The sequence below is a fragment of the Panthera onca genome, chromosome D4, assembly GCF_046562875.1.
Source record: "Panthera onca isolate mPanOnc1 chromosome D4, mPanOnc1 haplotype 2, whole genome shotgun sequence".
Lineage (NCBI taxonomy): Eukaryota > Metazoa > Chordata > Mammalia > Carnivora > Felidae > Panthera > Panthera onca.
The window spans coordinates 42,780,380-42,792,935 of NC_138351.1; the positions used below are offsets into that span (position 1 = coordinate 42,780,380).

The window sequence follows — 12,556 nt, forward strand, 5'->3', positions numbered from 1 at the left end:
CCAATTGCTTAAAAGAAGCTGCCATAAAAACTTAAAGGAAATCATGTCTCTTGCAAAGCAAAAGACAAAGGGTGCGCAAAGGATCGTAATTCAAATGGGAAATCCGCCTGATAGTCCCAGCTCAGCACAAGGCTTTCCACATCTCCCTGACATCACTCAGCTGGATGTCAGCTGTACGTAAAGCAGTTTTGCTAAAGGGTGTGAAGAAAACACTTAAGTGTAAAACTTATTCCCTGATCCTCAAGGAGTTTACAACAGCGCTGGAGAGATTAGCTGTGTAACTAACACTCCAGGGCGGTCAATGAAACGTGACAAACGAGTTGGCAGGGGCCTTGAAGGCGAAGGAATTCACAGTTAAGGATCATTTGGGGCTAGGGGCTTGTCAAGGAAGACTTTAAGAGGTGGGATGTAAGCTAGGCGCTAAGTGGCGGGTAGGGTTTTAGGTGGGCGAGAAGGCGTGGCGATGGGAACTGAACACTCGGGCCGGCACGTCGGGGTAGCGCGCACAGCTTTCTGGCCTAACCCCTTGGGCCACGGCGCGTGCGCAGCCTAACGCTCGCGCCGGGCGCGCGGCCCGCGGAAAGCTGGCCAGGATCCGCGAGCGCGAGACCCCGCGCGCCAAGGCGGGAAAAGTCTCGCGCATGCGCGGCTCACAGCTTGGGGCTCGCCAGGATGGGGAAGGGGAGGTGGAGTTTCCAAGAGGGAACTTGACCCGTTAGCAGCCGCGGCCATGGCGGCGCGCTCGCCTCCCTCCCCGCTCCCTCCGCCCCCAGCGCGACAGTTGGGTCCCTGGTCCCCACGTGTTGGGCGGGGAGCTGTGGTACACGCAGTGCGCAGCGAGGCCTCGGGTCTTGCGAATGCAGTGCGGGAGGGCGTCGTGGACAAAAACGATATATGCTGGCGGGGCGAAGAAGGGTCAGGGGGCCGGCGAGGGCCAGGGGGTGCAGCTCCGGCTCAGGCTCCCCTCCTCAGCTCGCCCATGGGGTCCAAGCGACTAGAGGGCATCTCGGTAGAGGAGGCGATGGTGACCCGGACGCAGCTGCTGGAGGAAGAGCTGAGCAGCCTAAAGGAGGAGCTGGCCCTGTGTCAGGTATCGAGGTGGCCTCCGGCCTTTCCCCTACACAGCGCGGCCGGGGCCGGTCCGATGGGGAAGCGCGCCCCTCTCCCTCTGCCTTAGGCTGCGTCGCTGCGCGGGTTGGGGACCCACCCATCTCCGTCCGGCGGCGCTGCCTCCCGGTTTCCACACCCAGCCCGGCCCGCTGCTTAGTGCTGGGGGGACGTAGCAGCGCCCCGCTCCCTGACCAGGGGCTCCCGCTCCTCCCCGGACAGGCCGGGCAGGGTTCGCCTCGGCGCCCGGGTTTGGTTTTGTTCACTTGAATGCCACCAAAACGTGTAGTCGCACCCCCCTCACCCCCCAGAAGCCCAAGTTCTTGGTTGTGACTGTTAGTGGTACTTGGAGAGGAGTGGAGTGCAGTCCACGAGTTGATACATCGAACAGGAAAGTTTAAACACTTCTATTAAAATAAAATCCATCGGTGAAAGAACCTGTTTTTAATTTTCAAACCCACACTTGTTCTTAAGTCAAGTTAAACTTAAGTTGTAAACACAGACCAGTAATTTTTAGGGAGTCTTGGGGTGGGAACTTTCACGCATAATAGATGATGCTTGATGTTTATTAATCAGTTATACTAATTCTGTATCCTTGAAAGAGAAATTTGATTTTCATATCATGTTGCCAGTGAAAAGCATTTCCTAAATCGATTCTGTTGAATTATTTTCCTGTTATTTGTAGAGTTATTAAAGATAGCTTGACTGCACTCATGTTCAAAGAGGTTTGATTTTAGTTTAGTTTTGCATCCTTACCACCATCTCTTCTCTGATCTTACCAGAACCTTTAGACAGGGTTGGGAGATATAAATGCTGGGGATTCACTCAACGATAGATGTTTGAGTCACTCTGTCTTCAAGATAGAACCAGTTAGGAACTACTAAAAACCAAGGTAACTATGAACAGTGTCATCAGTTTAGATTAGTAAAAATTCATGATTTTCATTCTCTCTGTTTGTTCCATTGGATTCTTTTGCTCCTTTTGTAGGTCCTTGCTGATGGAGTCAAGGCTGTAAAAACAGGACAGTCTTGTTCAAATTGAATACACATTTGCTTAAACAATTTGGGGAAATACTATGTGACTGTTTCTTTGTCATTTTCCGATTTTCTGTTCTTTACTGGATAAGGAGCAAAGGAACAAATAAGAGACACCAGTGAATTAAAACATTTTGTCATCTACACACCTCACCTTTGGATAGTTTGAAGATGTTAACCCATGATAAAGGCTTTTGTTACTTTAACAGGTCCTAATCTAAGATGCTATTTGCCCATAACTTCTATACTCTTCCCCCTTCCCTCTCTCTATATGCCATAGTTACAGCTGAAATATTTAGGAGCTGAAATATTTACTTTTTATAACTGATTTGAGTAAGGAACTCACTCTATTGGAAACAGCCCAATGACCCCCACCCCCAAATCCACTCCCTATTCTTTTTTTTTTTTAATTTTTATTTTAATGTTTATTTTTGAGAGAGAGAGAGAGACACAGAGTGTGAGTGAAGGAGTGACTGAGAGAGGGAGCGACAGAATCTGAGGCAGGCTCCAGGTTCTGAGCTGTCAGCATGGAACCCTATGTGGGGCTCAAACCCACAAACCGCGAGATCATAACCTGAGCTGAAGTCAGAGGTTAACCCACTCAGCCACCCAGGCGCCCCTCCATTTCCTATTCTTTAGAAATGTAGCTTCAAATACCGTGTTGGCCCTTGTGACCTTGGACATATATGGCCTAGGAAGATGATTAAAGTGCTCTAGGCACTGTAGATGCCTAGATGTAAGAATAGAGATGGTCATAATTAGGCTAGAGTGATGGTTCTTGAGATTTTTGTAATATTGTCCCTGTTAGATGATCGTAGGCATTCCAGTAATGTGAGATGAGATTGGCAGTATCCCATTCAAAACTGTGGTCAAACCACAGTTTGAAACTTAGGAGAAATAATAATTGAATTCCCAACTGTTTTATAAAAAAAGCATTTAAATAATTAAAATTCACTTTTACACCTTTTGATTTGTTCTACTTCTTTAGCTATAAATCACATTACCCAAGAATATATAGTATTAACCCTGGTTTTCAAACTTTTCAAAAATCGCAACCCAAAATAAGTTCATTTTCACCTTAACCTAAGTATGCACAACATACGCATAACTAGAATTTCAGAAATAATATTTACCCTAATTGTTCACCATGAACACTGATTTTTCTTTTAAATTAACACTTTTTAAGAAAATACTGCTCAAATCTACTAAATTAATTTGACACACTAATGGGTCAAATGTATAGTTTGGGGGAAAAGAAGCCTGCAAATTAGTCTCTGGTCATAAATAGTGGCTTCATCTAGTTGGTTCTTTTTCCACATTTAGCTTATAGGAATTCAATTATATGTACTTGGTGGAGAAAAAGAAAGTTTGAGTGGTTCCATGTGACCCTCCACCCCACTGGAATTACTCAGAATAAGCATGTATAAGAAGGCTATCTCAGTTCCAAATGTTTCTCATCCAACTCTATGTGATGATAATATTAAAGGCTTTTTTTATATGGCTTCAGATTAGCAAGCAACATACATATAATGCGTAGCTAAAGAAAACATGATTAACTTCAGTGTGGAGAGAAAAGCTGTCTGTACTGGACTTACTGAGGATAAGACATTAGCTTCCCACTGTAGCTTCTTCCTAATGAAATTTCAAGGGTGCTACAACAATTTTAAGTGCATGACATTTATGCTTTGTCCATTGATTTAGAACCCACCTTTACTCTTAATTTGATTATATATTTTAAGAATGTGTTCTACTTGTGACAAGAATGTGTTCTATTTGCAGTTCAGTATATTGCAAGTATGTGTATATATACATTCATCAGCACTTGTAGAATACCAGAAGAGAAAAAGTAATGTTATATATGTGTAATGTATATACACACACACATATATATTTGAGTGTGACATATGTATGTATATCTCAAAGCTTATTTCCTTTTTCAGCAGCATCCAAAAATATTCACTAAACCTCTAAATCAATTTAAGGTAAAAAATTATTTAGGGCATTTAAATTATAGATAGATAGATAGATAGATAGATACCTGGCTGGTTCAGTCGGTAGAGCATATGACTCTTAAAAAAATTTTTTTTGATGTTTTATTTATTTTTGAGAGAGACATAGACAGAGTGTGAACAGGGGAGGGGCAGAGAGAGGGAGACACAGAATCCGAAACAGGCTCCAAGCTCTGAGCTATCAGCCCAGAGCCCGACGTGGGGCTTGAACTCACAAGCCAGGAGATTGTGACCTGAGCCGAAGTTGGCCACTTAACCAACTGAGCCACCCAGGCTCCTCAGAGCATGTGACTCTTGATCTCCAGTTTGTGAGTTCAAGCCCCAGGTTGGATGTAGGCTTTACTAAAAAAAAAAAAAAAAAAAAGAAAGAAATGAAATATATGTTTATTAATGTAACTTTAATGATGAAACTAAGTTTAATGAAGTATGTGATGTTGGAATTAAGAATATATAACCAGAGAAGTTAGCCAGTTATATTTTTTGTTAGATTTTTAGGTGTTTTGAAAACTTGTCCAGTCATTCATAAAGAAAAAAAAAATTTAAGAACCTACGGTATAATTAGAATCCTCACCAGTGTTAGCACAATAGTTTGTGCAATTATTTTTCACAATAATTTATTGAGAGACTTACCCTAGGTTCTGATAGGCAAATTATTTATTTAAATATAGGAAATAGTTTTCATGTTTGTTGAATTCTTTCCTCCAGTAGAATTCATTCCTCCTGTTATGTTGCCAGACAGTAAACTAGGTGCTGGGAGAGTACAAAAAAGTACAAATGTTTTGGATGTCTGTGTCTGTAAAGTTGATACTTATTTCCATGTCAGCTGATAAGTGAAAGTCAAGACCAATACACTACTAAGATAATTTAGATTCAGATCTCCAAGCATTTAGTCAACTCTTTCATAGGCTGAATTTGATAAACTTTATGAGGAGTAGGATTTTTAAATTTAAATTATTTTTAAAAGTTTATTTCTTTGAGTAATCTCTATACCCAATGTGGGGCTCGAACTTACAACTCCAAATCAAGAGTCACATGTACTTCTGCCTGAGCCAGCTGGGTATCCCTAATTTAAATTTTAAATTACTTGATTCTGTGTCAAAGTTATGGAGTAAGAATAAATAATTTATGAGTTTTTAAATGTTTGTTTTGAGAGAGAGAGAGAGAAAAGGTTTGAGTGGGGGAGGGCCAGAGAGAGAAGACAGGATCTTGAAGCAGGCTCTGTGCTGACAGCAGAAAGCCCAGTGCTGGGGCTCACACTAATGAACCACATGATCATGGCCTGAGCTGAAGTCAGACACTTAACCAACTGACCCACCCAGGTGCCCCTTTATTTTTAATTAATTAATTAATTAAACTTTTTGTTTTGTTTTTTGGGAGAGTGCAAGCAGGGGAAGGGCAGAGAGAGGGGGATCTGAAGCGGGCTCTGTGCTGACAGGCTGATAGCAGTGAGCCTGATGTGGGGCTTGAACTCACGAACCGTGAGATCATGCCCTGAGCCAAAATCGGACGCTCAGCTGACTGAGCTACCCAGGTGCCCCTTTTTAAAATTATTTTAAAAGGACCTATTTATGTGCCCCAAAGAAGGGAAACTATAAAGAGGATATGATTGGCAATAGTTTTCTGTTTTAATAATGTCTGGAATAGTTTGGCAATTAGTTTTGTGTTTTAGGGGGACGCTTTATTTATTCTTGCATGTGAAAGAGGGTCTTTTTAGTAATTTAAGGTATAAACCACATTGAAGATTATACAGCATTAAATAACTGAAAAACTTGGGGCACCTGTGTGGCTCAGTTGGCTAATTGTCTGACTCAATTTTGGCTCAGGTTATGATCTCATTGCTGGTGAACTCAAGCCCCTCGCATCATGCTGTGTGCTGACAGTGTGGAGCCTGCTTGGGATTCTCTCTCTGTCCTCCTCTCTGCCCCTCCCTTGCTTGCTCTCTCTCTCAAAATAAATAAATAAACATTTAGATAAATAAATAACTGGAAAAGTCACAAAACTAATACGGTAGTCTCACAATCCATTTATAACATTTTATTACTTACAAAAGAACTTGCTTTTTTTTTTTCAAATAAACTATCACTTATACATTTGAGTGTTTTTAGGTGACAAAGGGAATCTGAATACCTTTGATGACCACAAATTAAAAAAAAAAAAATAATAACAACTTTAGAAATTTGTAAATTAGAAAAAAGAATTTGTTGTTACTTTCTCTTTGGTGCAGATTGAACAGGAGATGTGAAATAACCATTAACTATCAACAATGGGAAAAAGAGAAAAAATGTACAAATTAAGATGTAAAGATTTTTTTTCATCAGATATTTTTTGACTTCTTGCTATATCTCTTCAACTGTGCTAGAGCTAAGTCCTTTGTTATTAAGTCATAACTTATTTAAGCGGAAATAACTTATTTAAGTGGAAGTAACTAAAGAAAACCTACTTTTTTATATTTTTACTTAATAACCTTTCTTTTTAAAAAAATTTTTTTTCAACGTTTATTTATTTTTGAGAGACAGAGAAACACAAAGCATGAGGAGGGGAGGGGCAGAGAGAGAGAGGGAGACACAGAATCCGAAGCAGGCTCCAGGCTCTGAGCTGTCAGCACAGAGCCCGATGTGGGGCTCGAACCCACAAACCATGAGATCATGACCCGAGCCGAAGTCAGACACTTAACTGACTGAGCCACCCAGGTGCCCCAATAATAACCTTTCTTAATATTTTAGTTAGAAAAGTTGAGGTGAAAATACATGTAAATCTTCCCTATTTTGTTTTGAAGGGAGCTGTAAGATAAATTTCTAGATAATATTTGTTGGAAGGGATTTTGATATTTCCTCAGCATACCTTTAAAACTAGAGATATTAGAGCACATTATGTTGCGTAGTTTATATTTTCTTACCTTCACTACCCTCTAGGCAGGTTACGACATGTGATTTATATAGTGACATTTCTTGTCTTTAACTCAAATCTTCCCTCCCTTCTGTCCCTCTCTCCCTCCTTTCCTCCCTTCCTTCCTTCTTTCCTTTCTTAAGTTTATTTATTTACTTTGAAAGAGGGAGAGAGAGAGAATGGGGGAGAGCAAAGAGACACAGAGAGAGAATCCCAAGCAGTCTCTGTGCTATCAGCGTGAAGCCCCACCAAAGGCTCCATCTTAGGAACCGTGAGATCATGACCTGAGCTGAAATCAGTAGGCGCTTCATTAAGAACTGAGTTACTCAGGTGTCCCAACCCAAATTATTTTAATACCCAAATTCTAAATTCTTGGTTCTAAAGGTGTAAAGTAAAGCATGATATATATAGGACTGTTTAGGAAAGGTAGTAGTCTCTTCTACTCAGACTGTCAAAAGTCCTTTAAAAACAAGTAAATAAAGTAGATCAAAGATTTGAGCATTAAAAAAGGAAAACAAAAATTTTATAAGAAAGTATAGGTACATAATTTTTTTTAATTTTAGAGAGACTGTGCATGTGCATGTGCAAATGGGGAAGGGACAGAGAGAGAGAGAATCCCAAGCAGGCTCCATGCACAGCACAGAGCCTAACGTGGGGCTTGATCCCATGACCCTGGGACCATGACCCAAGCTGAATTCAGGAGTGAGATGCTCAACTAACTGAACCACCCAGGCATCCCATAGGTAGATACATTTCTAATCTCTGAGTAGAGAAGGCTGATTAGAAAAATTGGTACATAAAGTCAATAAGCCATAATGGGAAAGATGGATACATTTGAATATATAAAACTAATAACTTACCCTTTTCTGAAATGTTTCATCATAAATAAATATGCAACAAGATACAAGAGAAAAATTATTTGTACACGTTTGGTAGACATAAGTCTAATTTTAAGATTTCTAGCAATAGTTCTCATATTTTGTTGGCAGAACTTAGTCATATACCCATAGGTAAGAGGGACCTGTCTTTTAATTCTTTTAATTGGGCAGCAAAAAGCCAAATGGTTTCTAATAGGAAGGAAAGAATGGATGATGGACACAGACACAAAAATATCTGCCACACAAGTAAACCTAACCAATCAACCAACCAAATATAGTATTATAAAATGAAATGTGTTGTGAAAAAATTTAATCAGGGCAAAGGGTTATCAGAGACTTAAAGGTTTCAGTGGCTACAAATATAGTAGAGAAGATTTCTCTTGAGGTGATATTTAAGCAAAGACCTGAATGAAGTGAGGAAATAATATACATGAAAATCTGATGGATGGTACATGTGCAAAGGCCCTGGTACAAGTAGAGCAAGAAGACTAGTGTGAGTGATGAATGAACAGAGTGATAGATGAGGTTGAGGAGGTGTGTATGGGGCCGGAGAATGTGGGGTTTTGTAGCCTTGATACAGAGTTTGGATTATTTTCCTAATCTGATGGGAATGCAGTGGAGATTTTTGAGCTATAAGGAGACTAGGGGAACCATCATAGATGGCTAGGCAAGAGAAGAGGTTGACCTGAACTAGAATGGGATATATTTTGTAGGTAATAGAACTTACTAATGGTTTGGACAGGAAATGCGAGGAAGAGAGCAACCAGAATTGACTTGTAGGTGTTAGGCCTTTGAAGAAATGACTAGATGGTGGTGTCATTTTCTAAGATGCATAGGAGTAGGTTTGTGAAAGAGTAGGAAATCAAAAAGTTTATTTTGGATAAGTTAAATCTGAGATACCTATTAGGTATTCAAGTGGAATTATTGAGTAGGCAGTTAGAAATCGGAGTCTGCACCTAGGGGTAGAGGAAATAGCTAAGGCGGGAAATGTGGAAGTCCTTAGTGTAGAGTTGATACATGAAACCATGGAACTATGAGGTCCCCTAGAGCAATGGTTCTTATTTAATCCTGAGTGTACAGAATCACCTGAGGAACTTGTAAAAAATACTGGTGCTTGAACCTTACCCAAAACCAATTAAATCAGAATCTCTAGATAATCACTATTTTTAAAAACTTCCCCTAAAGTGATTCCTAACTCTCAACCATAGTTGATGACAATGGACCTAGGCAGTAAGGACTAAAATTGCTCATTGTCTATGGGATTTGGCTACATAGGGGACCTTAAAAAAGGAATTTAACATCATAGTAGGGAGGGACATCTGACTGGAGGAAGTAATAGAGTGAATGAGGTGAGGAAGTGGAGACTGTGTTTATAGGCAACTCTTCCAAGGAATTTTGCTGAAAAGGGGAGCTGAAAAATGGAGCTGTAAATAGAGAGCAATTCCCTTTTAGAGCAAAATAACTGATATTTAGCATTCCATCATTTGTACCCTGAAGTGTGGGTGGTAGAAATAGTCGAAGTGAATGTGGGTTACCAGTATAAGAACTTCTTAAAATAAAGCTTTCCTGCTACAGTTTTCAAGAGTCTGTTTTATAGTTCTAGAACTAGAGATCAAGAAACATTTTTCATTTTAAAATTTAATGTAGTGTCTTCTCTGATACAGCTACAAAGCAATGCATTAAAAATGTCTTTTGTTTCTTTAAGGCTGATAAAGAATTTGTATGGTCTCTGTGGAAACGTCTCCAGGTGACAAACCCAGATCTCACACAAGCAGTCAGTTTGGTTGTAGAACGGTGAGCTTCCAAGTAATTTTTTCATGAGTATTTGGTTTGTTGAATTTGCTTTGCTTTATTATTAAAACTTGGCATTAGGCCCCTAAAGAGATTTTATTTCCAAATGAATGTGAAGCATGATATTAATAATTATTGGACTTATTTCAAGGGGTGCCAGTTAATAAATATAAATAGGCCATATCTCCTACTTATATTCTGATGTATTTGGGAGGTTTGTAGGTAAGAGATAAAAGTGTGACTTAGACATTGTGTGTGTGCGTGTTATGTGTATGTCTGTTTATGTCGGTGTGTTGAGCTATTATGACACAACTTTAAAAATTAGAGAAGTACCTGTTACTTGGTTTTTTACTCTGAAACTGCCTCTGTTGACAACTTTCTAGACATGATCCTTCCTAGACATGGCTCAGTTTTCCCCTAAGGTAATTGCAGTGTGTACCTGAAAGCCTGGGATGACCTTGCCAGAATAAAGTAATCTGGAATAGGCTGAGGGATTTCGCTTAGCACTGTGTATTACCCTGTAGGGGATGCTCATTTATTTAACTATATATTACTGGGCCTCTCCTTGGTCGTTAGAAATAGCAGAGTGATGCTGGGTACTCCTTACCAAACATTTGGTGTACGGTAGTCCTATGATGCTTAGCATAGCAATTAAAAACACTTGCTTTCGTATTAAATGGATTTCAGTACATTTCCTAAATGAGAAGCTAAGCATATGGATGGATGCCGTTTCCTGTGTCTTTATTGGAATCATGATTATATAATCTGAATATCAGTTTTTGATAACTTGACTTTTGGTATGTCTGGCCCTAGGATCATTCCAGTGTTGTCTGGAATTTGACTTTTAAAAATCTGTGATAGATACCTATGTACAGTTTTACCATTCTCCATTACTGTGGACTCTTGAAGTAGTATATTCACTTTCTCTTCATGTTACTTATATGTCTCATTCATCAATCAGTTTTTCCCTTTCGATAATCAGAATTAAGCCTTTTGTTGAAGTATCTTATTATTTCCTTGAGATGAAATGTGATCACTCTCAGTTGCATTCTGTTTTCTAGCCAAATAAGCCTTCTAGAAGAAACATTCTTGGGACTTCAGTAGTAATTTCTGTGATTTTTTTCATTATCCTCCTCTCATTTTATTTGTATATTCCAGCTTTCTAATTTGTTATTTTTTTAAACTAACTAAAACTGTCTTTAATTTTCACTTTCCTCTTGGTTGAGAGAGAAATATTAACATATTGTTGAGTCCTCTTTCTCACCCTTTGAGATTTCTACTTTTTAATATACATAATACACATACAAAAGTATATATACACACTTTGTAAATAAATGCACATATATTTTGTGAGTATACTCAAAAGCCCTATGCTGATAAGATATATAATGGGAAATTTTGGAGATTATTACTTTACAGCTATGATTCTCAAAATTTTAGTGTGCCTAAGCTATACCTAGTGAATTTATTAAAATGCAGATTTCTGGGGTTTTTCCCTAGATCTACTGAATCTCTAGCAATGAGGTCCAGAAGTCTTAAAAATTTTTTTTTAAGTTTATTTATTTACTTTGAGAGAGACAGAGACAGCATGAGCAGGGGAGAGGCAGAGAGAGAGGGAGAGAGAGAGATTCCCAAGCAGGCTCTGCAGTCAGTGCAGAGCCCAATGCAGGGCGTGAACTTGAAACTGTGAGATCATGACCTGAGCTGTACCTGAGTTGGATGCTTCTTTTTTTTTTTTTTTTTTTTTAACTGAGCCACCCAGGCACCCCTAGAAGTCTTTTAATTTTTTTTTTTTTTTTCAACGTTTTTTATTTATTTTTGGGACAGAGAGAGACAGCATGAACGGGGGAGGGGCAGAGAGAGAGGGAGACACAGAATCGGAAACAGGCTCCAGGCTCCGAGCCATCAGCCCAGAGCCTGACGCGGGGCTCGAACTCAGAGACCGCGAGATCGTGACCTGGCTGAAGTCGGACGCTTAACCGACTGCGCCACCCAGGCGCCCCTAGAAGTCTTTTAAAAACAGCTTTCCAGATAATTCTGATGTTGTAATTCATAGGTCATACTGTGAGATACTTTGAAATTTGAGTTGACTTTTGAAACTGGAAGCCTATAAGTGGCATTTATAACTTTATAATTATGTGAACATTTATTTCCTAGAGAACCATGTAGTATGTTTTGACTTGTGAAAAAGGAAAAATGGTATACCATTGAATCTTTATTTTTCAAAAAAAGAATATTCTCAAAATCAAAGTCAAATACACTGTCTTTGTATAGTCCACTAGTTACCCAAATAATGTTACATTTAAGTCTGTTTTAATATCTGTGTCTTGATCTTCCTAGACAACATTTTTCCCCTTGGAATTTCTAATGGTCCTTCTTTTCTGCTTTCTTATCATAAAGAATGTCTGTATTTGTTTAACAGCCTAAGACATTCTTCCTTGAGCCTTTTGGCTTATGGTATGAATTTGGACCAGTTGCTTTCTACACCTACTCATAGCTATTACCTTAGATTTTCTTTTCATTGTACTCTTGGACTTGTTCCACAGTTCCTGGTATCCCATATCTTTCTTTTTGTTGGGTTATGTTTTCAACATTATTTCTGAGAAAGGATGCACAAGTCACTTTCTGACTCCTTACATGCCTGAAAATGTCTTTCTTTTGTCCTTATGCTTGATTGATAGTTTAGTTGAACATGCAATTTTATGTCCACATAATTTCCTTCAGATTTTTGAAAGTATAGCTCTGTTATCTTCTTTTAGCATGTAGAGGTGCTACCAAGTGTATTTGTGATCCAGTGTAAGTATGATTCTTTTTTCTAGGTAGCTTGCTTAAATTAAACTTTCAAGATAGT

At 39.3% G+C, this 12,556-nt stretch overlaps 1 protein-coding gene across 2 annotated transcripts in view; it reads left to right on the top strand.

The window, feature by feature from the left end:
* The first annotated feature begins 648 nt into the window (after window positions 1-648).
* Window positions 649-12,556, top strand: part of CNTLN (centlein) — a 311,202-nt gene continuing 299,294 nt past the window's right edge. For both annotated transcript variants that reach the window (XM_078436769.2, XM_078436771.2), the window contains exons 1-2: window positions 649-1,090; window positions 9,620-9,708. In XM_078436769.2, coding sequence (XP_078292895.2) covers window positions 731-1,090; window positions 9,620-9,708 — 449 coding nt within the window. In that variant the 5' untranslated portion in view covers window positions 649-730. The remainder of the gene's footprint in view (window positions 1,091-9,619; window positions 9,709-12,556) is intronic.